We start from the raw sequence: 26,323 nt of genomic DNA on the forward strand, positions 1-26,323 counted from the left end.
TTTGCTCATCATCTTAAAGCCTGTGTGCAGTATCTTCTTGGCTAGCTTGTAGTAAACAGTATCTGGTCTGTTGTAAGTCATTGCATTATCACACATCAGTTTAAAATCTGCCTGTAAAATACAAAACAAAAGAACCGTTAAAATTCTGAACTCTTTTGCTAAATGACTGGAAGATACCATTACACCATGGCAGCTCTGTGAAGAACACAGTATTTTAGCAGCAGGCTCATGGAGTAAATGCAAGCGAAAAGGTAACACAGAATTACAAAAGTTTGAGCCCTTTTTGCTTCTTCAAGATGCTGAGTTTTGTTTGGAATTGGCTTTTTGGTTATAAAAAGAAAAAACAGTTTTCCCTGAAAGCCAAATGTAACCTTTCCTCCTTATGCAAACAGACCAAACAGAAGAAATGGAGAAATTAATAGAAGGACTGAGGCACCAAGGTAAGACCTTCTTGGTGTTTTTCTCACCTTCTAAATCAGAACAGACTTGAGAAATACAATGACACCAGAAAGATACAAAATGTCTTACATATAATTTTAATTCTAGTAATTTGACCACTTCTTCGGCCACTTGCACTAAAAAAAAGAAAACTTCAAAGTGTAAGAAAGAGCTTTGTAGATGCTCATCACATGCAACAAAAGAACAGAACAGCCAAGCCTGATTTTGTCTTCTCCTTTGAATGGTTATCTATCATACATAATTTCCAAGTAATTTATTACTGATGCAAGTTCCCAAAACAAAAGGTGCAACATAATCCACTGTAAACAGAACTAAAAATATTTGTTGCAGATTGAATAAGCTTCTTCTAGGGTGCCTTTATTCTAGGCACTGCTACTGACCTGTACAGTAAAGCACAGAAAGCATTATTAGAAGCTCTACAAAATACTGAATTAAAAAGACATTATAATATACCTCTGAAAGTTTCTGAAGTTGGCAAATCAATAACCAAGAATCATACAGCAGCCTTTCCAGGCACTTCACACATTGGATCCTAACAAATTAAACTGGCGCCTGATTTAAGAATGTATTTTTCTCTCTTAATAACTTCTCAATATTTAAACAATGATTGTTCATGCAATTAGGTTTAAATCACTCTGTAAATACAAATGCAAATGAGTTTTGTGGATGACTCCACTATATTTGATAATGACTTGATTATGTGCAAAAGTGTATGCAACCAGAATGGCAAGCTGTCCTGGGTTCGGCCAGGACAGGGTTAATTTTCACTGGAATCCAGGAAGGGATACAGCCGTCAGGCTGACCCAACCTGGCCAAACAGAGCAGGGTATTCCATATCATGTGCCGTGCGGCTCAGGAGCGGGGCAGCAGTTGTGGAGGTTGTGCAGTTTGTGTTGAGTTTTCTCCTTATCTGTATCGTTGTTGTTACTGTTCTCTTTCTTTGCTGTTCTGTTAAACTGGCCTTATCCCGACCCACCGCTTTCTGCCTGTTTCTTTCCATTCTCCTCCGCACCCCGGCGGGGTTGCCGGCCGCAGTCAAACCATAACATAAGCTTTTTTAAAAGTTAACCCACTGAGTTTACAGACCAATGAATAGATTTGCCAAGACAAAGATTTCTGAAGGTTAGTATTGCAGCTGGACACAGAAGTCTTTTTAAAGACCTTCTCTGGCACCCGACATTTACAAAAAATAACTTTGCCCTATTGTAATCCTGATCAGATTTGTAAAAACAAAAAATTGTTTTATTTCCTGTTTCCATACAGGGATGTCAGAGCAATGCTCTCCTAATCATCTAGTAGGTGTCATCAAGCCCATACTAAGCAAGTAGGTGAACAGAGTTACAATGGATAGTCTGTGACCTTCTACAGTATCTGCCTTTGCTTAATGAGACCATCACAAAAACAGTAATTGAGAAGGTGACATGGAGGAGCAAACTATGAGCCAAGAAGCAGATAGCAAAGGCCATGTAAGCTATACATCTAGTGACAGACTTTGAAGTGCTGCAGAAAAGAACATTGAAGAGTCTTCTTGTCCAGCTTCGAAGTAGACCCTTTTTTTGGCAGCAAAACTGGTAAGTTTTCTAAAGAATTTTCCTCTCTTCTAAATGCATCAAATGGTTATTTTGGATTCTACTCTTAGAGATTACTTACTGGCTTGTGACTAGCCTCAGCTTGTTATAATAGGTAAATCAGAAATGAAAGATGACCCTTTGAGCAGGCCTTGTTTTAGAGGTCAAGAACCTATAAACTTCATTTCTGTATTACACAGAATTACAAAGGCATAAGTATAATTAGGTACACTCCTATATCTAGAAAGTGAGTCCAACCTGCCACTGTAAGATGGACGGACTTCTTGCAACCATTTATTGCTCCTCAGAGTATCAGCAGAAAACAAGCCCTTCAGAAAAAAAGCATCTGTCAGTCTAAACAATACTTTGATTTTCATATTTTTTAGGTTGCTAACCCACCAGGTTCAACATCAGCCTTGCCTGCAACTAAAGCAAACCACAGAGCTCCCATTCAACCTTCCTTTTTAAGCTGCTGAACAAGACAATCCAGCAAGCCAACAGAATTTAGAGACCTGAAGGCACTGCTGATGACAATGCTATTATGAATCCTTCTTTACTATTTCCTCTAAATCTCTATACTTTTTTTTGAAAAATAAAGCATACATAACAAAACAGAATCATCTTTGTCAAAGTGCCTACAGAAAATATAAGCCATTCTTTGCTCACCCTGCTGGACCTTTCAAAACAAGAAATAAACCCTAAGAAGCAAGCCATTGCTCTCTGCTAAGTCTGGTCTTACATCAACACCACTCTGGTAAACAGTAATACTGAAGGCAGCTAACAGAACTTCATGAATCAATTAAATAAAACTCCTTTCCTTCATGAACCAGCAATACCATGAAAAGATTACTTACTGCACTATCTGTAAAACCACAATGCATCCAACAGAGTACTACAGCAACAGCAATAGACAAAATAGAGAAGGCAAGTTGCCAATAAACTTGCCAAGTAAGTTTCCACCAAAAGACCATTCCAAATAAAGGCATATGGAACACAGGATAATTAAAGATAAAAAAATACGCAGTTGTTATTCAATCTTATACAAAACATTTTAGTGTAGTCACAGTTTTCTTGCAGACATGTCAAAATTGCCTTTTAATCAATCTAACCAGGACTAGATTGGGGGGGGGGGGGGGGGAAGAGCTGCAGGTTCTTCAACCACTTCAGTCTTTTGCGATAGTCTTACTCCTGTTTATGCCCAGCAGCATGAATTCCATAGAACTTTAGAGCATGTTCTTGGTTTTCACAGTAATTTGTAGGAGGCTGTAATAGAATCTGACAAATATAGAGCTTCCATAGTGAAAATCAAAGCAAGAAACCCATTCTAATACACACAATATACAAACGTGCTCAGCTCTGAAAAAATGTGTATTAAAATAATTAATGTAAGAAAGGCTTCTACAGTTAAAAAGAATCTTCAGCTTCCTACTAAAGAGTTCTGAAATAACAAAATCTCTTATCAATTCACCTTGAATTCAGTGACTGATTTGTATTCATTCGCTGCAATTTTTTCCTTCATTGTACCAAAATCCATGGGGTGCTTTATTATCATGGAATATCCAGGAGCGATGGCGTCCGTGACTGGAAAAGCAAAAAACCCATGAGGATCTTTCCTAAAAATAAAAACAATACATTTAGATTTCTATCAGCAAACAAAATTATCATTGTTTTTATAGCACATTAATAGTACAAAAAGAATAGTACTACTTCAAAAGAAAAAACACTAAAAGCACTCTCATAAAACAGAAGCATATTTGAAAAATTTCCTGATACAGGAGAGAATTTTGATTACACATATGTAAACTTTTTGAAAAAGATTCAGCCAGTTCTTGAATTACTTAATTATTTCTTGTATGCTTTGTGTGTCTCTATTTACACTCCAAACGGGTCTTTTGGCTTCATTGAGTAATAACCTTCCAAATTCTTTTTGCTCATGAGCTCCTCTAAGAATAACTACAGTGTTCAGTATCTTCAAATCAGTTCCAAATTCAGCTTATTGCTATGTAATAAAAAAGCAAAACGAAATATTTGTTTTTTCTTCTCAAAACAGTGAGATACAGAGTTAACATCTCACAGAAAGCAATAAAATAAAAAGCCTCTCCAACAGTAAGCAGACAAAAACTTGCTTTGGTAACTGACAGAGGACACAGAATAAAACAAAATTTCATGAGAATAGTTCAATCTTTTAAACTATTAAAACTACTGTTTTTTAACTCCTAAACTAAGTCATTAATATTTAATAAATTCATAATGGCAACACATCCTCTGCCCAAAACACTTCCCTGCCAAAAGCCAGAATTGCATAGTTGGTAATAATTTTCCTCGACTAATCATCATAAACTACCAGGGCTGACATGGTTGCAAAGGTTACCAAAAATATTACAGGCAACCTTTAGGCACTATTTGCAAACAGAGAATCAGGGTAAGTTGTAAAGGAACACATACAATTATGCATTAGACACTGTCAACACAGCTGTAGATACAACACACTTAATACCTCTGAAGCTGGCGAAGGAAGTGTTCTAGTAACTGCTGGATTGGTGTGCTCTCATTTTCAGCTGCAGTTTGAGACGGAAACAGGTAAGTGCAATGAAACAGAATATAGGTATATTTATTTATTTAAAAATATAAATACCAGAGAGAAAATCTTAATTACAAGTACAGCTTGTACTGATCTGAAGGTCAATGAGACATGGATGTTAAAGCAGAAGCACATCAGATTTCTAAGCATACAGTAACTATTTCTTCTGCTTCACTACTTACTGAGCTTTAATCACATTAAAAATTAGTAGACACTAAATCAGATGTAATGCTAAGTCTAGCAATTGTAAGAAAATGTATTAATAAGGTGCAAGTAAGGTGTTAATGTATTTTCACATGAAAAGAAAAGTGAAACTTGGCTGCTCAAATACTACAGTTGGGAAATCCACATTCTTACATGTTACCAGTGCAATTTTAATGGCTTCTTTTACCATAACACCCATGCAATTAGCTTCTCTGAATCTTTTCAATCAAAGAGTGACAAATAGATGCAGATTTGATGGCAAGAGAGGTACTTCCTTGTACAGATTAAACAATAAACACCCCACATTACTTCAGAGAGACTAGCTTTAATGTGAAGTTTGAAAAACTAAAGAAGCAGCATGCTGAAATCTAGAATTAAAAGTCCAACTCTTCATCGTGATAATGGAGAGACATATCCTTTCCTAACCAGAACAAGTAACATAATTTATATGATTTCGAATGACATTTTCCAAGCAGATGAAAATAGAAGCCTTGTCAATATAGAGATCAGTTTTTAGCTTGTCAGTTTTATAATGCTCCAGACTATCCAGAGATACAAAGTTTTGACCAGAAAATTTCAGTTACCCCTATTAGGTCCCCTTGACTGCTGATGGACACCATTCCTCAATTTAATGTGCAGTCATAATTAGAAAATTCCTCAATAAATTACTTGGATGAGTCAATGGGCAGTGTCCCAAAGACAAGATTCACAACACTCCTAAAGATCCAACTTTTTGCTACTAAGTTCCATTTCCAAGCATATGTTTACTGAGATCATGATCTATTTGAAGATTCTTGTAAGTAAAAGTTTCCACTGGATAATATTGAATTTTAACTATCGAGCAACTGCTACAGGTAGAGAAAGTACGGCCAAAATCTGAAGGGATGAAACATGCAGAAGTTGCCACTCACAACTGATCAGTATTTTGGCTGGTGATGAGAATTAAATAAGATTGGTAAATGAAAACTTGGGGGACTATGATCTTCAGAGACACCCTATCACAACTTACTGCCACACTTTTAATGAAAATACAGATACTAAAATTTAAACTCCACAGTGATTATAAAAAAGACCGTAACAACAGCTAAGCAGCCTCCACAAGATTTTTTTCCCTTGAACTGAGCAAAATGTAGTTTCAGACATTCTGACCACTGCTCTGCAAATTCTGAGGAAATGCTAAGGAGAAGGAATTAGGGGAACACTATGCACAATAATCATAGAATCACAGAATCACAGAACAGTCTGGGCTGGAAAGGACCTTAAAGATCATCTAGTTCCAATCCCGCTGCCATGGGCAGGGACACATTCCACTAGATCATTACATGCCCTTGTAAAAAGTCCCTCTCCAGCTCTTTTCTAGGCCTCCTTCAGGTACTGGAAGGCTGCCATAAGACCTCCCCGGGGCCTTCTCTCCTCCAGGCTGAACAACCCCAACTGTCTCAGCCTTTCCTCACAGGAGGGGTGCTGCAGCCCTCGGATCATTTTTGTGGCCCTCCTCCTGACCCACTCCAACAGGTCCACCCCTCTCCTGTGCTGAGGACTCCAGAGCTGGATACAGGACTCCAGGTGAGGTCTCACCAGAGCAGAGTAGAGGGGCAGAACCACCTCCCTCGACCTGCTGACCATGCTGCTTTTGATGCAGCCCAGGATACAGTTGGCCTTCTGGGCGTGCACTGCTGGGTCATGATGAGCTTCTCATCAACCAACACCCCCACGTCCCTCCTGGCAGGGCTGCTCTCAATGCACTGTCCGCCGAGCCCTTGTGCTTGGGACTGCCCCAACCCACGTGCAGGACCTTGCACTTGGCCTTGTTGAACTTCATGAGGTTCACATGGGCCAACATTTCAAGCCTGACAAGGTCCCTCTGAACGGCATCCCTTCCCTGCAGCGTGTTGACTGCATAACACAGCTTGGTGTCGTCAGCAAACTTGCTGAGGGTGCACTCAATGCCACTGTCTGTGTCACTGACAAAGATGTTAAACAGCACTAGTCCCAACACCGACCCCTGAGGAACGCCACTCGTCACTAGTTCCCATCTGGACATTAAACCATTGACCGCAACTCTTGAGTGCAACCATCCAGCGAATTCCTCATCCACCAAGTGGTCCGTGCATTGAATCCTTTATTCTGCCAAGTAACAGAAGCCAGAGACAGGCATCCTTGGCAAGTTCAGCCATATGAAAACAAACCTACTAAAACCCCCCAAGAAGAATATTGATTTTTCAGATAGCAGAAAGTTCTGAATGTTGGAAAAAATAAAGTTCCCAGATTTCAGTAAATCTTCATGGAAAATTTACAGTTTTGGTACATTTGACAAAAACACTGTTGTGTTTGCTCTTAAAAACACCCAAGACAATTTCGTTTTTCACACTGCTCACCTGGCTGAGTTCTGCATGCTCTGACAGGACGATCTGGAGGTGGTTCAACCTCCACTTTTTTCCCAGGATCAAAATCATCAGTTTCTCCTTCAGTGTCACACTGTTCTTTCTCCCTTTTCCTCTTTTTCTCTTCCTAGCCCACCAGGAAGAAGACAGATTTTAGAAGAACATACTTGGAATATGCAATCCCACATACCAAAAGGTAAGACACAGCAATTTTTCATTTACAATACTTATTCTATATGAGTCATAATATGGTTTAAACAATAGCGCATAAATTTTCACTGTCACTTTTTAAATTTTCTTCTCCAATTAAAACTAACACTGTTCACCTTCTGATTCTTTGTATTTAATTTACTATTGTTCTATCATTAGTTACTGTACTTTTACTGAAAATAGTGTTAAAACTCGGAAGCTATTTATATGTAAAATTGTATGACAATTAGCAACACCAGACAGTAAAGGAAGTTAATTTACTATTCAGTAAAGATCAGTCTGTAGCTGTGCTTTGATCAATGTGTTATTGCTGTCTGGTGCATCAAACAGTAATCATTGAACTACGCGATAATTTAGGAAGCCTACAAAAGAATGCTCTGTAACAGTGGTGGCAATTAATGATCTCTTCCTGAGCTTTAAAGCAAAGGCATGCCTGAGTCATTCCTCTAATCTTATAGTCATTATTCATGTTCACACAGAAAAACATACTTTCATTAACCTTGTTTAGACTACAGTTTTGTTACTTATTGATCAGTTAGCTTCTTCTGCATGCACTAATAACGAAGTTCTGGGGGGAAAAAATCCAAACAAAAATCCACCACAATTTAGCAAAGGTAAAACAAGTAATTTGATCTGATGCTGCAAGATCTTGTATCAAAGACAGTTGTGTTGCTACATTTCAACTTCCAGCCATATTCTTCACTGAAACATTTCAAAACGTTTCTACAAAGAAAATTTTCCACTATCTGCCCTGTATTCAACAGCTTCTGAATGATCCTACAAAACAATCACTTTCAAGTAATATGAGCCCAACAAACAAATCAATCCAAAATGACAAATGTTAGCCATATACACTTACAAAGTAGTACCAAAAAAACTGTCATATGAGAACAGTAAAACTACATGATAGAATAGAACTTAAAAAGCAGAGAGGTCAGATAGTCATTAGTACACAAAAGAAATACTATTAAAATGAAATTGTACAGTTAACTGTATTGTCAATGCCTTCCTGCCGATTTCAACCTAACTCCTAAAGGTTCAGCACAGACAACTAAGGTGACCACAACATTTGCTACTAACAAAGCCACAAAGCCTAGCATGCGGCTTATTCTAAACAAGAGATAACAAGACTATTGTACTACAGTACTCAGCAGATCAGATTTCAGAAAGCTGTTTTGAGTAAAAATATCAATTTCAGTGTCCAGTAACTTGGCATATCTCAGGAAAAGAAATGCAGTCCAGACGTATTCAAAAAGCTGAAGATACTCTCCTTAAAGGGTAGCAAAACATGTTTCTGACCTGGCTGAAATACAAAACATCCAACTTAAAACCAGAAGTATTTATACCTACAGACAAAGCAAACGGAAAAGCAAAACAAGCAGTTAGAAGAAACAAGCTTTTGCTTTGTTCAAAAAAGCATCACAGAGATATCTCTTTTAAATGAGAGAAATACACCAACACACACGGGTTTTCTACATTTGTGAAATGCTGTCTCCAAACAATAAGCTTCTTGCAACAGTGACTTAAAAAAAAAACCCCAAACACCAACAAACAAAAAAACCCCAAAGGTTCTGGTACTCCGAGTCAGATTTTAGATCTGAAGAGCCAGCATGAAGAAAACTGGTATGTCTGAATTCTAAAAATCACTGCCTACCTTCCTCTTTCTTCTTTCCTCATCATCTAGATGCTTTTCTTTTTCCTTCTCAGACTTTTTTTTCTTTTTTTTCTTCTTCTCTTTATGTCGTTCTCGCTCGTGATCTGATCGATCATCATAGTAACTGGAATCATGCCCTGACCCGGAAAGCTCAGTCACTTCGCTTCCTCCCACCTTAAGCACCAGCTTTAAAGGCTTTTCCAAAGGCTTGTCCACGTAATCTAAATCAAAAAAGTAAAACATTTCATAAACGCACATGGAGGTGACAGCATACAGCAATTATTGATGCTTCTTCTAGAAATACTGTTCACAACAATTTGCTGCAGGTTGAAAATGCGTGCGATACATTTGGGGAGAAAAATATCCGCTTCGGCTAACAAACCCCAGCCCAGAAACAGCTGTTCAGCGCGTTTCTCACCGCCATCTCCCACCAGCCCGTGACACCTAAGGAATCAACTCCTCGGCCTCCCCTCAGAACACCACCAGACTCCGCCAGCGCACGGCGAAACCGAGCCCCGCCCACCCGGCGCGGAGCCCGCAGCCCACCAGTACCCGCCACACCAACCGCCACGCGCCCGGGGCGCCACGCAGCCCCGCCCAGCGCCACCGCGCTCGCACCGCCCTCCCGCGGACGCGGCAGCCCCCCGCCTCCCCCCGACCCCGCCGCTCTCCTGCCGCCCCGCCTGCCTTCTACCTCCAGGCGCTCCGCTGCGGCCCGCGAAGGGACGCCGGGTCCCACCGACAGCAACCGGGGAGGAGAAGAGGGGAACAGACACGTCTCCGGGTACAAAGACGGGTCCCCCCCACTCTGAACCGCCCCCCGTCCTTACCGCTGTACGCCGTGGCGGAGGCCGAGCGCCATTCCGCCTTCTCCGCCTTGTGCTTCTTGTGCTTCTTCCCCATGGCAGAGCCGGCCCCGCCAGCCGCCGCCTGCCCTCAGCCCCCCCGCCGGAAGCGCTCGGGACAGAAGGACGCCTTCCGCCTGCTGCGGAGGAAGATCCAGGTCAAGGGGGGAGGGCCGGCCTGCCGCTCCCCAGCCCGCCTTTTACAAACAGGCGGTAGCGGTGTCCCGGTGTGCCAGGTTCTCTGCGCGCCCGAGCGGGGTCTCTCCTACTCCCTGTGCGGTGGATACGCGGCCCTCGGGGCGCTGAGGGGACGGCGGAGCTGCCCAGTCCTTCCGCTCTCCGGGCCGACCCGTGTCCTCGGATCGCAGCGCGCCGTTCTCGGGGCCGTGTCCGGCGTGAGGTGATCGCCTGCTCCCACCGCGAAGGCCCGCCGGGGAGGGGGCGGCGGGGGGAGCGGGGCGGCCCTCGCGACGCGTCCCGTGTCTGGCGTCGCCGTGTCCCGGGGGGGGGGGTCCCGCTGGGGGCAGGCGGACGTGGGGGTCCCGCTGGGGGCAGGCGGACGTGGCGCGGCAACTCCCTGCGCCGGGAAGGGCCGTTCGCGCCGTTGCCGTGTGACGGTCGCTGAACGCCTGCGCACCGCTTTCCCCCCAGGGGCGAGGAGGATGGACGAAGCTGCCGGGGATTTGAAGCAAGCGCTCCCGAGCGTGTGTGACAACGTTCAGATACACGTGGAAGTTCACCAGAAACCCAGCAGGTCTCTCTGAGCAGAACTTGACTCGCTGCGGCTTGCGTCTGTTGCGGTTTCGTCCTTGTCCGTTGCCCCTTCTCCACGGAGAAGGCAGAGCAGAGTGCTGGGCGCTTGTAGGTGCGCAGCGCCGCACTCTGCCTTCTCTGCACTCTCCCCTGAGTTTCCACAGAGGTGTCCCTTCCTAAGGTTGAACAAGCCCGTTTCTCACAGTTTCTTGCACATCATGTTACCCGGTCTCACAGTCCACTTAGTGGCCATATTCTGGACTTGCTCGGGTATATCATTGTCTCTTGTCCAGCAGAGCCCACAGCTGCACACAATGCTCTGGATGTGCTCTCACAAACAGCCAGCAGACGGAAAGAATCGCTTTCCCTAGTATTTGCAACTCTTACTAGCATAGCCTAAGATAAGGTTGGCCTTATTTCTAGCAGGGACGCACTGCTGGCTTGTTGCCATCTTGTCCACCAGTACCTCTGGGCCCTTTTCTGCAAAGGTGCTTTTCATCCAGTTGGCCCCTGATCTGTACTGTCATCTGGGTGGTAGATGGAGAGACAGGATTTCACGTTTACTTTTGTTGAGCTTCCAAATGTTGCTGCCAAACCATATCTCCAAAGTGCAGAGGTCCCTCTGGATGGCTGCTCTGCTCTCTAGCATACTGACAGCTCTCCCTGCTTTGGTGTTATCTGTGAACTGGCTGCAGTTGCTTTTCATCCCATTGTCCAGGGTGTAAATGAAGAAAAAACAGTCTTGGTCCCAACATTGACAGCACCACTCCACCTTTCCCTGCCTGACTTACTGGCAATTCTGCTTAGTCTTTGCACTACTAATCACAACTGTTTGAGCTGCAGTCTAGCCACCTCGATGTCCGTTTATCCAGTCCTTGTCTTGCCAGTTTGGCTATCTAGATACTATGGGAGAGTGTGTCCAAGGTGTTGCTAAAGTCAAGGTGTAAAATCTCCACTACTGTCTTTTTGTCAGACTTAAAAGACAAGGAACTGGGAATTCACACTGGGAATGCATCACTGAAATGGCAAAATTAAGTTAAAACCTTTCTGAAATCTTAAAATGGTATTCCTTTTCCTGTAGTTTTTGTCTCTTCTGCTGGAATTTTTCTTATAGCATGTCCCCATCCTGAGGTATCAGCTGTCCTCGGGCACGAAAGCGTAATAGAGCTTCCAAGCTAAGTGTTCCAAATTCATTCTAATAGCTCGGCTATGAGTTTTTCTGTTTTTCCTGGTGAAACACATATTGCATAACTAATTTCCATTCTTGAAATCTTCTAGCTGTGTCATTTGATGTCCCCTGATATGACTGCAAACAGAGCAAACAGTATTCTTTGTCTTGTGTCTTTTAGTGCACAAATTAAAAACAAGTATAAAATTTGTTGCTTTTGCAGACAAACTGAATTTGATAGATTCGTTTTCTGTAGAATGTTACAAGGGGGCAGTGAGAGGGTTTTGTGTTTTTTTGTGTGGGTTGCTTTTTTGTGGGGTGGTTTTGTTTGGGGGGGTTGGGTTTTTGTTTTTCATCTTTTTGTGAGATGAAGCTGTTTTCCATGTAGGCTAGTGTATGAAATGAAGCACTCCAATACTAGTTCATACTTCCTTATAAATGTCAATGCCATAAATAATGCCGCTTCTTTCTTGTTAGTGCGGCCAAGAAAGAAGATATCAGGATGAGTGTCTTAAAGCTGTTGAACAGACATAACGTCGTATTTGGTGATTACAAGTGGACAGAGTTTGATGATGGCTTCCTTAACAGCAATGTGCAGTCTGTGTCGATTGTGGATACGGAGCTGAAACTGAAAGACAGACAGGTATTCACAGTCAAGAATGTACAGCTCTGTTCGTATGCATGTAAACTAGTTGTAGGTAGAATAGTGATAGCCTAAGGACATAAGCGAGTCCAGGTCTATAGGACGATGTAGTATCTTTTATTAGGCCAACTGGTATAACCAGGAAAAGGAGGAATAAGTTTTGGGACCTACACCCCTTAGTAAGGTCTGAAACAAAAGTAGTAGGCTTCAAAGATTAATGCCAGCTGATAACTGTAACTTTCTTATGTTATAATGAGCTTTAAATGAGAAATACAGTGTATTTAAAGTCTTTTTATGTCCATTCTAGCCTATTGACTTGAGCAAAAGCAGCCTTTCTCTTCATATTTTTCATCTGAATGAAGAAGGACCAAGCTCTGAAAACCTTGAAGAAGAGAATGAGGATATCATTGCAGCTAACCACTGGGTGCTACCAGCAGGTACCCATGTGATATTTCTGCAAGGTCTAGAGTAATTACAATGAAAGAAAATTTTGAAAAGTCTAAAAGTGTTTATTAGGGTTACCTGTTAAAGATATTATTTGTATATATTGTTTAACTTTGTCCTTTGTCGATGGAACCAATATATTTGGATTTTCTTTTATATGGTTTTGACTGAACTACTATGGGTGATTCCACAGCACGTCATTTATTTGTGTGATACTTGCAGATGGGTGGAAGTAACTGGTCTTGTAGGATAAAATGTATAGTCATACTCAGAAGCATGCAAATTTTTAGCCCTACAAGCTGCATTCCAGATTTTTATTTGGAGACCCAAAAGAAACTCGTCAGTTTAAGCATTCATTTTCCAGAGCCCACTGCTGGCTTCCAGCCCCCAAGACAGGGCTGCTCTTACATTTGAAACAAGCTAAAGAGATTTAGAGTCCTCAGAGTGTCTTCTGAAAAGAAGGTGGCTTTGCTGTGCAGTAGAGCGTAGCCTGCCTGCTACTATCTTATGCTTGGGGAAGTTGGATTCTGTGCCTGAAACGAGAAGTACGGGTGTGAGCTTGAGCTCAAACAGACAGTGTTCTGAGACATTTCTTGCTCTTTCCATGTTGTGAAAAGCCTAACTATCCATTACATTTCTCTTTGGGAAGAATCCAATCTGATCCAATCTTTGACATTATTCCCATATTATTGTGGTTTATAATTGTTCAGTCTTTTTTGCTTTACTTTGCTGAAAGCTAGAAACTAACTGCTAGAAATGATTGATACCCAATCACAACTGAAGTTTTTTTATACATTATTTAGCAATGTGATTTTTTCTTCCTCTACATGTTGATGTTAAAAAGAAAAAAAAAAGCTGAATGATAAAATTGGGCTCAGAACCCTCCTCCCACCCCAACTTTTCATAGCTCTTTATCTTGGGAAAATGTAGGTCCGTCCCATATTGAGGGTGGAAGGAATGATATATTCTTCCTTTCATGTTAAGACATTAAGAAGATTAATTTCTCCTTATAATTATTTGAGGAAACAGAAGTTGTGAAACTGCTGAATTTGTCCGTTAGAAAGTAGTGTTTGCATCAACTCGTACATTTTTTTTTTCCATGTATTTTAATTGCTCTTGTAAACCTGTTCTTAATTTTAGTTGAGGATAATTTGAAAACTGCTTTGTGCTGCAATGGTAAATTGCAAGTTCCAAGACTGATTTATCCTAAACAGGTATATAATATATTGCTTTTGCAGCTGAATTCCATGGCCTTTGGGAAAGTCTTATATATGACACTGAAGTAAAATCACACGTAAGTTGAAAATGAATAACAATTACAATTGCTTGAGGAGAAGTAAGTGTGGAAAAGTAGCCTGTTTGAAGTTTGCTTCATCCCATGGAGAAGTTATTTGGGAATCACCAGCTCAAGAAAGAATTCTTATGTCTGCTTATTATACTTTTGTATTTTGAAAGGTAGTATGGTCTTAGCGATTTTGCAAAGCTTTATATTCTTGTTGAAATCTCCATATAATTTTTCGTAGTTACATACTTCTCTGATATACACTTAATAAAAGAAGGCAGAGCTGACGCTGAGATTAAACATCATATCTCAGATGTATATCAGTATGTACTACTGCGAAGTCAGCTTTGCGAAAAATCTCAAGTTTCCTTATGAAACTGAGTTCAGTGATGCTCATGCCACAAATTATAAAGAGTTCCTTCATACACATTGGCTTATTTTACAGAAATCAGAAGTTTAACAGCTGGAGGTGTTATGTTGGTAGCAACTTAACATTTCTCAGAAGATTTCACTTTTGCTTTGGACATATTCATCAGCCTGTAGAAGAAAACAATGTATGTTCTATCGAACAGTATAAATTCACTTTATTAAAATACTACACCTTGTTTTAAGGCTCATTAATTGCATGTTTTTGTAGAAGAGGAGAAGAAAATTGGTGGGGAAAAAAAAACTTCAGAGGCTTAGAAAAAATGTATACAGCATTCTTTGAAATTGATTCTGTATTTCTCCATTGTGAAGATCCCAACAGATCTGTTCTGACTTTGGTGTGGTTTTTTTTAATGATAAGGCAATTTAGGTGGCTTGCTATCACGAAAGAAGTGTGTTGCTCTCAGCTGTACTTGCAGAGCTTCCCTTTTACTGGTATTCTTGTTACCTTGCAGTAAACTAACTTAAGGAAACTAAATCACTAAAAGTGTTCAGCTTATTGTATGATGGCCTAATTTCCACCTGGAATTCCCAGTAATTGGTCCACTGTGACCATAGCTAATGGCCCTCTAACAGAAACAGGGGGTGCAGGCTAGGTGGAAAGGGATGGAAATTTAACTGTGTGTTTCTGGCAGCTGCTAGACAATTCATTGGTTTAGCAGTAATGTCAGCCAGCACTGTTACTGTTTGTACAAATGCACACTAAATGAATTGACTAGAGTGAGTGTGCTCCCACTTGAATGCTGATAGCATATTCCGAAGAAACAAAACAGTTCCATGGAGTCATTTTCTGGTTTGAAGATTCTGTGCATTCATCAGAGGTTGCAATGATAACTGCCAGAGCTTGTAGAACTGTAATACTGTAATCTGAAGCTTAGTATTGTGATGTGATTAAAAACCACAAGTAATTCAATTCGATTGCTCTTATGACAGCACTCCTTAAGATGTTTATCATGCTTGTTAAAAATATATGCTTCTACCTGAAGTTTCTGGACACAAATAACTAACTTATTAGCTTGTTTATAGTACCTTAGTGTATTCTCACTAAAGTCTTTATAACCTTTTATAGTAAAGCAAAACATTCCAGTAATTGTACTTCTTCATTTGTAAGGTAAACATCAATTAACACATCAACATTTGTTTAATTTATGGAACTGCTTTCCAAATCATCTGTGAAATGACAAGACTAACTAGACTTACTGATGTACTAAATAACAGTAAATTGATCACTGTTCACTGTAAGTGTATGTTGGTAGAAAGAAGTGGTAGCTTCTAATGACCAAAACCTGAACTACTGAACTTCTGTAAAAGTAATTGTGATGTTCATTCTTTAATCCATGCAACCAGCTGAGTACGGTTGTATTCTACAGACTTAAATGGTTGCTGTGAATTTTATAAATAGTACAGTGTCAATATAATATTGAAAAACATGCTGCATGAAGTTCAGGTGTTTTGCTGTTGCATAATTGCTCTATCTTGGGCATGATATATTGCAGGAATACTATTGTATTGTCCTTTAACTCAAATGGATCAAAAGTACATTACAGGAAACAGCAACACAAAATAGTATTATATCAGGTGTTATTATAGGTGAAAACCAGTACAGGTTCACACCTGAAGCTCATATTCATTTTATTGAAAGAGTTCTTTACTTCCTAATTCTAGATAATTCTAAAATGAAGTGGCATTATTTTTAGAAGCAAGCATTCAGGGAAGTACATGCAATTTCCTTTATTTGAAAGGATAACCAGTCTACAAATTCCTTACAGTAGCTGATACAAATGCTTCAGTAGAAAGGAACTAAAATGTGACAGGAAATGCTTTGTTTGGTGGATTGACTGCAGTAAACTGAACAAATGTATACCTGTACGACATCTAAACAGGACCTGGAGTTTGAGTGCTTGACTCTCTGTGCTTGGGCAGCTTGTGTTTTAATGACACACTATAAGTGGGATGATGGAAAATGAAAATAACTTCACTTCCTTAAAGTATTTCATTTATTCATGTGAAAGTCCTGGAACTCCATTTGTGCCCAGTACGTGCTATTCTTTTTCCTGAGGGCAAGAAGGAAATGAATTTCCAGCCTTTGTAGAAAGAAAAGTTTCCTGTGACTAAAACAGGAGCCCCATTTTTATTTTAAGAGTAAACAATATACGTAATTAGGAGATTGCTTCTATTTGTAATTGTATGTGCTGATATGTCTTTAATTTGTGTGTGTCTCTTCTCTTCACTTAGTTACTTGATTATGTGACAACAACTTTACTGTTTTCTGACAAAAATGTTGACAGCAACCTGATATCGTGGAACAGAGTTGTTTTGCTGCATGGTAAAAATTATCTCTCTTAAACCAAGTAGATTCATTTGCCATCTCTTTATACGAATGGAAAAACTTGTATTGCATTTCTGTGTGGTGGAATTAGATGATCCAAAAGCAGCAGAGAAATATTCTCTCTATAATACAAATCTAAATGAAATGTCATGTCAGAGTCAAATCAGTGTTCACATGTACTATGTTTTGCAAGAATTTTAAATTCTAAAATTTATAATGCAGTGACAATTTTTTTAAATTTTTGTTTTGAGTAATATTATTGGATTTTTTGTATCTAGTGCAAAAATAATGCCGATACTGAGGACATTAGGAGCCATATATGAGTTATAGTTCTATTGCAATATTAAAGAATTTGTTAGTTATGGCTTTAGAAAAACTTTTGAGGAAACTGGGAAATCGGTCTGTGTGTTGTGTTATTAACATTGTGTATTCTGTTGCCGAGTATGAAGGCAGCACTCTTGCTAATTTAGTTATTACTATTTCAGTGAAGCCATAATCTTTAGTCAGTTCTAGCTTACTGTGGAGGTTATACCATAAACGAGATTAACATCAACTGAATCCATTTTCTTGCAAAATGCAGCTAGCTATTGATTAATTACAATTTTGTCATCAAGACTGGTATTCAAAAATAAAAGATCATAGTGAAAATGTTATAAGCGTTGATTATACTTAAGTTATAACTATCAGTTTAGAAGCTGCAAGGTGTTTTTGTTTGGAAAACTATTTATTTCAGACTGTTAACAATATATCTATTATAGATATATTTAATTTTAGTGATGAGCTCATTATTGTGGTCACCCAGAAGTTAAGACTGGGAAGTTCCAACTGTTGTAGTACAAAATACATTTATGCTATAATGGCAGTACTTGCTTTGAATGAAAGTACTGTCATCTAGTTGATGTTATCAGTTTGTTTAGCACCCGCACATCAACTTTCATACGTTCATATTCTGTGTAATTATGCTTGTACCTGTGTGTTTGGAGGTCTTCGTGATTCTTCCATAGCATGTCAAGCCAGGTCCAAAAGTTTTGTCCCAGAGCATGCTTCTTCAGATGCTCTGGGTTGCCCCAAGGTAGAGATTTCTGGGAGAGTGGGCAGCTGATCTAACTGGGCATGATGTGTTTCTGTTTTGCATGTTAGAAGAGTATGTTTCAGGAAGATACAAGTTTAAGCATAGCACTGATTTTTGAGAATGCTAATAAGCATAAGCTGTGCTAGGGTCATACACTTTGCTTCTGTGGCTGTTGAGTTTTTTAGCTTTATGGTGTCTTCATATGAACTATTACACTAACTATACTAATAATTCAAAGTTATATAAATTCAAAGCTCAGCTCTAGGACTGTAGTGGAGTAAGCAACTTTCTCAAAATACCCGGGTATTCATAATCGTTGTCTACAATTAGTGCTGTAATGAAATACAGTAGTTAAAAAGATGTTACATGTCATGAACAACCTGTTGCAGATTCTGTGTAATGTATGGATCTGATTTCAAACCAGGCCCTCCTGGAACTGGTAAAACCTCTCTCTGTAAAGCATTGGCTCAGAAGCTGACAATTCGACTGTCGTACAGGTGATCATTTCCAGAAATTTTTCAGTTTGATTTACTATTGTTAATTGTTCATTTTCACTAGCCAGAAGATATTTAATATTTGATTTCAAATAACTGGTGCCAAGTGCTAATGTTCCTGGTTCTTTTGTAGAGCATCTGGCTAGCAATAAAATTGATCTGATGGGGATACTGGTTAGGATATCTTAATGCCTTTTAAAATGTGTGATTATTTGTGCGCAGGTATGTAAAACGAATTCCAGAAGTGATATAGTCATTTGTTTGTGCTCACATTGTACGTCAAGGAATATTAAAGGGCAAAGGATCACAGAGTATCAAGCCTGCTATTTATATCTTCATGTTCCAGAAAGCCTGTTTTTAATAGGTAGTGAATTTGTAACGAATTTGTTTTGTACTTGGATTGGCGGAATGCCACAGTCTGCAGATGTCAGTCTGTATATCAGACAAGTAATAAGAGTTAACCTTAAACTTCATAGCAACTTAACAATTTTTTATAAAAGAAATGTTGTATAAAATACTAGGTGTAGCATAAATAATGTGTAATTATTGGAGTGATCTGACTCTAGCCAAAGCTGGATTTATTATAAACGTGGGCTATATAATGTGTGGTTCAGATATTTTTTCCTGAGATTATCCATGTAGAGCTAAGCAAATAAGCTTCATGCTTTTATATGTGTTCTTGCTGCACTGAACAAAATCTTAGAGGAACAGAAGAATGAGGCCATTAGCATGGTAACTGTTACTTAAACTATATTTTAATAGCACCTGTTCTAATGAAAGAATTCTGATAGCTATTTAATACAAAGAATTGTAGTGAGACGCATTTCTGGAAATGACAGTTAAACTCCAAACAGGTATTATGTTTTGAAAAGTAAGTAATTTAAAGTACTAATTCACAGAATTCCACAGTTGAAATGAAGGGAATGAGACTTACGGAAGTTAATGATATTGCTGACTTTTATTTACAGTAAAGTTGATGCTTCTTTTTCCCTTCATACTTCAGGTATAGGTATGGACAGTTAATTGAGATAAACAGCCATAGCCTTTTCTCTAAATGGTTTTCTGAGGTATGTATTGATGTAGCTAATTAAGTAGACCTTGTGCTTTAGAAATTGCACTGTTTCTGTTGAGCTTGTTTCATAAAATAACTATGTCCACTAAAGATTACTCAGAATAATTAAAGTTTTAGCACACTTAAATAGAAGCTATATTAGACGGTTGTTTTAAAAAACAGTTACTTCCATCTTTAAATATGGTGAGGCTTGGAAAGTTGTGTGATAAGGAAATAGTTAAACATATGCATATGATGTCTTTCTAGAGTGGCAAGCTTGTAACCAAGATGTTCCGGAAGATTCAGGAGTTAATTGATGACAAAGATGCTCTTGTGTTTGTACTGATTGATGAGGTATGGTTCTACTAGCACTGAGATACAGAAAATTTAACAGAAAGTAAATTGATGGGAGGCAACTGCGATAATGCTCATTTGTGAAGAACAATAAAAGCATATTTATGTTTTTTTTCTAAGTTACATAACTTTGTGCAGAAGAGTGGATTTTAATCTTGACTGCTGCAGACTTGGGAGAAACACAGTATGACTGAGCAGGCAAATTCCAGCTGAAAATGAAGCTAAACCTTTCCTGGTGGAACTTCTCTTGCTGCTGTGTGTTTAGAAGTGGAGTAGTGTTTTAAACTTCAAAGTAGCCTAGATTTTTATTAATTGTGCTCTTATGTGTGTTGAAAAGCTCTAAAAAGCATTGTTATGGTTCAGTTTATTGTCTATATTCTCTTCAGGCTTGCATACCTAAGCAACTTAGTATGTAGCTCATTAGCTTTCTTATACTGGAGTTCCTATAACATTCTAAAAAGCTCATTCTAAATTCAGTGTATTCATTATTCTGTTGTATGTGTGTATCCCCACCCCGTAAATTTAATTAAAATGAAAACTACCCTCCATTCTGCTGTCTAAAGAGGAATTTCACTCACTACACTTTGCTTCCTTGACATTCCTTTCCCTCTCCCTGTGAATTCCTACTTTACAAAAGATTTTGAAGATGAAGCCTTAGATGCCAGATACAAAGATCTGAAGGTGTATTGTCTGGGTTATTTGCTCTCTGCCAGCACTCCAAATGTGCAATCGTTTATGGGTGTTTTTGGTGTTTGGTGATTTTGTTGTTGGTGTTTGGTTTGGTTTTTTGTAGGTAGAAAGCCTCACAGCAGCCCGCAGTGCCTTCAAGTCAGGCACAGAGCCTTCAGATGCTATTCGTGTGGTGAATGCTGTACTGACACAAATAGATCAGATTAAAAGGTAAACTCATATTATTGCAACAGCAAAAGGTAATTGACATTTTCAGGACTCCTGCTAATTCTTAATTCCTGCTTGGAATACTAAACCAAACTTGTTAGTGAACTATTCTTTGTTAATGATGAAAAGAAATAGGAGTAATCCAACAGAGTATTTTGGATGTGACTGAGTTAACAGTCAAATCTACAGATGTACAATTCCTTTAAAGCTAGGGAGAGATACAGGACAGATGATCATGATATCTGCTTTGGAGAGATAAGAATAAGATCAATGAAGAATTCATTCATTATTTACAGCTTCTGGATGTTATTCTAAAGCAGACTGGTACAACACATGGCTTGGAAGCAATTGTTAATGATGCTTGGTCTGCTGTGTGTGCTGGATTTAGTGCAGCATACCCTCTCTTGTTTTATTCCTGCTACTTCATTCCCCTTTTCAGGCATACTTGAGTCTTTTCACAGCAAGAAAGGTGCCCTAGTATTTGGCCCTGTCTTGCAACTAGTTAAATATAAGTGGCTTATTCATACATAAAAGTTCGTAGGCTTCATCTAAAAAATAGCTATGTTTAAGAATATTCTTTCAATATTTCTTAGAGCAAGGAGATGTAACTTCTCTTTTAAGCTCACTCTGATGTCATCCACAGTTAGAATGTGTCACATTGCCAGTTAAACTATATACTTTCTACTGAATTGAAATGGAAAACATGTAGATTAAATGTTCAAATTTACAAGTATCTTTTTTTCACAATCTTTTTTGTGTGGCAGAAACTATGCCAGTAGGCTCTAGGTAGTTAGTGTATATCACTTCTAAAATAGGGTTGGAGAAACTACGAACACTTGAGAAACAGCTGAAAGAAAGAGACTATGCATTGAAATAGATTGTTGATAACTGGCCAGGAGCTTCAGATCATTTGTTGTAATCACTGGCTGACAAGAGTGATGTGACTGCTTATTGCATGAAATGGCCTGAGTCATAAGAAGGAAGGTACCAATTTTCCAGTCATAAAAGGAGATAATTCTTGTACATGTGACCTAAAAATCTGCTTTTGTCTTGAAGGTATCCCAATGTAGTTATCCTGACTACTTCAAATATTACGGAGAAAATTGACATTGCCTTTGTAGACAGGGCTGACATAAAGCAATACATTGGACCTCCATCCACTGCAGCAATATTTAGAATATATCTTTCTTGCTTGGAGGAACTGATGAAGGTAATAGTTTGAAAGTAATCCTGTACAATGTCACATTTTAATAAATTTGACATTTTAATCATACTTCCTAATTAACAAAACCACAAAAATTTCATTCCTTCTCTGTATTTCTACTCTTACTGTAGAATTTAATTTTGAATGTGTATAAGTTTTTCATACAACAATGTACAACTCTTCTTTCTAGTGTCAAATAATATATCCTCGACAGCAGCTCTTGACCCTCAGAGAGCTAGAGATGATAGGCTTTGTGGAAAATAATGTGTCAAGGTTAAGCCTTGTACTAAAAGAAATCTCAAGGTAAGATTCTGTAATTGTACATTTTATATAGGGGGAGTGTATATATATATTTATGTAATGAGTTGTGGAATGGTGTTTAAAAGTAATTGAATTTCATAACAGCTAGAGTTCTGAAACATCCAAATTTTTTCTGTTAGGGTTAGTGCAAAATCTTTCAGGGGACAGAAAATGGAAGCGATCAGGATTTGCCAACGTTTCTTGTTCTCAGATCTGGCTTGGCTTAGTACTGCTTCTGGTTTCTACTCTACCCTGTGAAGTCCTCTTGACAAATTGCTGTCTGGATTAGTGAGATGCCTTAGGTTTCAGTGGATATTGTGAATTGTAATGCAGTTTAGTGGAAATAGCATTGGCCTTGCAATCTACTAAGTCATTTTGTAGCATTGAGAAGTGAAGGGAAAAGGAGTGAAGTGTAAATGGAGAGTGTTATGATTTGCTCAGTATGCTAGCAGAGCAAGTAGTCTTTCGTGGCAGCATAACAATTCTTGAAACAATAAAGATGATATTCACATTATCAAGTAATCTTTTTTTTCCAAAGTGCTGGTCCCTAGTGCTGATCTCATTCCCTCAACTTCAACCCTGGAACAAATAACATTCCTAAAGTCAGGAAAGTGCGTTTTCCTTCTGTTCCTGAAGTATGCAATCTGAACTAGTGAGGAGTGGAGTAAAAGCAAGTAAGTTTTTTCAGGCATAGAGGTTTGCGTTCTACATACACAGTGGTGTGTGGAGGAGATGGAAACATATATCAAGTAGGTGAGGTAAAGGAGGCTGTGTGTAAATGGTAGGAAGAATGACATAAGCAGTAGCTGTGAAGTCCAGCCTTCAAAACAAGTTTTTCAAGTCCTGCCAAGAATGGATGGAAGGTTATGTCCGTACCATACCCTTTCAGCATGGACATTCCCCCAAATTCACGAGATACGGCACAGTGATGTGAAGGGCATGATGTAAGCTTTGGCAGGCAAATGTGACTATGCTATTTCTGTACCCTTGCTTGCTTTTCTGCTCTGTGTAGCCTCTCACAGGCTGAAGTTCTCTGTTCGCTTCCTGCTTCTGCTAAAAGTGCTGCAATTGAACTGGTGAATTGTGATTTGAGTTTTTTTAGAGCAGCTTATGGGAGAAACACAAAAAAAGGAAAGGTCTTCTTTTAAGAGTGGATATTTAGTGTTTAAGCAGCACTTGTCTCTGTTTTGCTACAGAAGAAGTGAAGGTCTTAGTGGCCGGGTCCTGAGAAAACTTCCTTTCCTAGCACATGCACTTTATATTCAAGTAAGTTCATTCTATTAATTATACTTTGGTTTGGTTTTGAGACAGGTGGGAAGACATTTGGACACTGCCTGAAGTAAAAGATTTGGCCTAAATCCCTGTTTTAATCAGAATTGCAGTGTTTCTGCAGCTTTGTAGACTGAAACGATTTTGTGGTGCCCATAGTTTAAAATCAGATTGAAGAAGACGGATGGGATTGACCTGTCCGACAGTATTCCACTTTTAATTAAATGTTGTGACAGACCATTGATATTGGTTCTCTGATAATTTCTTGCAGAAAGAAAACCCTCTGCAACTTTATAAATGATGTTAATTTGTTACAAAGTTTTTTTGAAGCAAATCCACAGTAACAGTGAATGACTCAAGACTTTGTGTAGCTTGACTTTCACTTTACTGTGCTGTTTTAAAATAAACCTGCAGTTTTATGTTTTGTAGCATTTTGAAAATTTTATAGCATGGAAGTCAAATATTTATTCTAAATGCTGTAATTTGTCTGTAAAATATTATGTGTGCCTGTTGCTGTAGTGTGCCTAACAAAATGTTCTCTAATTTTCAGTCCCCCAGTGTTACAATGACAACTTTTCTTCAGGCTCTTTCACTTGCAGTAGACAAACAATTTGAAGAAAGAAAGAAACTGTCAGACTGTGCGTGATACTCTACTGTTTCATAGTTGTCTGCGTTGTTATCACTGAAAACTACATATTTTTCATATGAACTGTGCAATGTATATATATCTCCAAAATAGATTGTCAACACCTTAAAAACCCTGGAATGCCTAATCTAGATTTTCAAAACATTCATTAATAAACAGTTAAGAAATTTTACAGCTTATTTTTCAAAAGTTTTATTTCAAATGACAATAAGAAGATTGTAAATAATTCTTGCTAAAAGTCATTTTTCATCTTTTGCAGTTATTAAAAGTGCAAGGAAAAGGACTTCTGTTCCTTGTTTCTTAATCATTTACTTTCTCTCCATGCATCAGTTTTTATACTTCTGATTGCTTTTATATTTTCAATAGAAATAGAAATTCAGTCTTTGGATCTCATAGTTCTGCCATAAATGCACTATTTGTTATTGCTTCTGAAATAACAAGCATGAAACTGGGAAGGATTCAAAGTGCTTAGTGGTGGCCCAGACCTTTTATATTGACATCTCCTTATCTTGAAATTTAATATCAAGAATTACTTTTTTTTTAATTACAGCAGATTCAAAAGCTTAAAATCAAGCCACCACTTAATTTATTTTGTAATACTACTTTTTTGTGTTGTTGTAAGGATGTGAACCAGAGTGGACCATATTTTCTCACTGAATCACAGAATGGTAGGAGTTGGAAGGGACCTCTGTGGGTCATGTAGTCCAACCCCTCAGCTTCATCTAGAGCAGGCTGCACAGGACCGCATCCAGGCGGGTCTTGAATATCTCCAGAGAAGGAGACTCCACAACCTCCCTGGGCAGCCTGTTCCAGTGCTCCGTCACCCTCAGAGTGAAGAAGTTCTTCCTCAGATGGAACTTCCTATGCTTCAGTTTGCACCCATTGCCCCTTGTACTGTTGCTGGGCACCACTGAAAAGAGTTTGGCCCCATCCTCTCAACACCTGCCCTTAAGGTATTTATAAACATTTAGAAGATTCCCTTCTCAGCCTTCTCCAGGTTAAACAAGCCCAGCTCCCTCAGCCTTTCCTCGTAGGACAGATGCTCCAGTCCCCTCATCATCCTTGCAGCCCTCCGCTGGACTCTCTCCAGTAGCTCCTCATCTTTCTTGAAGTGGGGAGTCCAGAACTGGACACAGTACTCCAGATGGGGCCTCACTAGGGCAGAGTAGAGGGGGAGGAGAACTCCAGGATCCCAATGGCTTTCTTGGCAACCAGGGCACACTGCTGGCTCATGGTCAACTTGTCATCCACCCAGGTCCCTCTCCGCAGAGCTGCTCTCCAGCAGGTCTGCCCCAAGCTTGTACTGGTGCATGGGGTTGTTCCTCCCCAGGTGCAGGACCCTGCACTTGCCCTTGCTGAACTTCATCAGGTTCCTCTCTGCCCAACTCTCCAGCCTGTCCAGGTCTCTCTGAATGGCAGCACAGCCTTCTGGTGTATCCACCACTCCTCCCAGTTTTGTGTCACCAGCAAACTTGTTGAGAGTATACTCCGTCCCTTCATCCAGGTCATTGATGAAGAAGTTAAACAAGACTGGGTCAAGTACTGACCCCCGAACACCACTATCTACAGGCCTCCAACAACCCTCTGAGCTCTGCTGTTCAGCCAGTTCTCAACCCACCTCACTGTCCACTCATCTAGCCCACAATTCCTGGGCTTCCCTATGAGGGTGTTACAGGAGGCAGTGTCAAAAGCCTTGCTGAATCCAAGGTAGACAACATCCCTTCATCTACCCATTATGCAATCAAAGAAGGCTATCAGATTGGTCAAGCATGATTTCCCCTTGGTGAATCCATGTTGACTACTTCTGATAACCTTCTTTTCCTCCACTTGCTTAGAGAAGAGTAACTATAATGTATAAGAATGTTCTTTGAAATATGACATAGATATTACAAATTATCTGTTCAGAAAAACAGTTTGTAGTGCAAAATCGAGGAAAAGTATATATCCAGTTCCTAAAGGAACAGAGTCAACTTCTATATGATAAATACATATCCTATATAATATGGGTTACAAAACTGTTAACTGTTCCGTTTCTTTTCTATTCACAAGTGTTTTATCTGCAGTCAGCTGAAAGAATGAAATGTTA

The 26,323-nt window shown here is 39.3% G+C and overlaps 2 protein-coding genes across 14 annotated transcripts in view; one reads left to right on the top strand and one right to left on the bottom strand.

Moving 5' to 3' along the window:
- BRD9 (bromodomain containing 9) overlaps window positions 1–10,049 on the bottom strand; it is a 33,914-nt gene extending 23,865 nt beyond the window's left edge. For 6 of the 12 annotated variants that reach the window (XM_075417004.1, XM_075417003.1, XM_075416997.1 and 3 more), the window contains exons 1-6: window positions 9,891–10,048; window positions 9,061–9,281; window positions 7,191–7,323; window positions 4,525–4,585; window positions 3,496–3,640; window positions 1–111 (exon numbers count right to left, since the gene is read on the bottom strand). In XM_075417004.1, the coding sequence (XP_075273119.1) occupies window positions 1–111; window positions 3,496–3,640; window positions 4,525–4,585; window positions 7,191–7,323; window positions 9,061–9,281; window positions 9,891–9,963 (744 nt within the window). In that variant the 5' untranslated portion in view covers window positions 9,964–10,048. Of the gene's footprint in view, window positions 112–3,495; window positions 3,641–4,524; window positions 4,586–7,190; window positions 7,324–9,060; window positions 9,282–9,890 lie in introns of all 12 variants that reach the window. The other 6 variants (XM_075417007.1, XM_075417006.1, XM_075417005.1 and 3 more) reach the window with 3 other exon arrangements.
- TRIP13 (thyroid hormone receptor interactor 13) lies at window positions 9,782–24,426 on the top strand. Of its 2 annotated transcripts, none has more exons than XM_075417009.1 (14): window positions 9,782–9,844; window positions 10,557–10,659; window positions 12,304–12,469; window positions 12,777–12,906; window positions 14,152–14,207; window positions 16,857–16,947; window positions 18,447–18,519; window positions 19,520–19,583; window positions 19,835–19,921; window positions 20,715–20,821; window positions 21,875–22,028; window positions 22,213–22,325; window positions 23,519–23,588; window positions 24,142–24,426. In XM_075417009.1, exons 2-14 carry the CDS (start codon window positions 10,568–10,570, stop codon window positions 24,235–24,237), a joined length of 1,299 nt encoding a protein of 432 aa, XP_075273124.1. In that variant the 5' UTR covers window positions 9,782–9,844; window positions 10,557–10,567; the 3' UTR covers window positions 24,238–24,426. The 2 variants fall into 2 exon arrangements, with proteins under 2 accessions (XP_075273124.1, XP_075273123.1); XM_075417008.1 differs by lacking the exon at window positions 9,782–9,844 and adding an exon at window positions 9,996–10,305.
- Window positions 24,427–26,323: the final 1,897 nt, after the last annotated feature.

Source organism: Opisthocomus hoazin, chromosome 3, assembly GCF_030867145.1.
Source record: "Opisthocomus hoazin isolate bOpiHoa1 chromosome 3, bOpiHoa1.hap1, whole genome shotgun sequence".
NCBI lineage: Eukaryota > Metazoa > Chordata > Aves > Opisthocomiformes > Opisthocomidae > Opisthocomus > Opisthocomus hoazin.

Bases quoted from the DNA above. Each gene is read 5' to 3' on its own strand.
- TRIP13 (XM_075417009.1), top strand. From the start codon at position 10,568: ATGGACGAAGCTGCCGGGGATTTGAAGCAAGCGCTCCCGAGCGTGTGT. The intron at 14,208-16,856 runs GTAAGTTGAAAA...CTCTTCACTTAG, and splicing joins ACACTGAAGTAAAATCACAC to TTACTTGATTATGTGACAAC. The intron at 19,922-20,714 runs GTATGGTTCTAC...GGTTTTTTGTAG, and splicing joins TGTTTGTACTGATTGATGAG to GTAGAAAGCCTCACAGCAGC.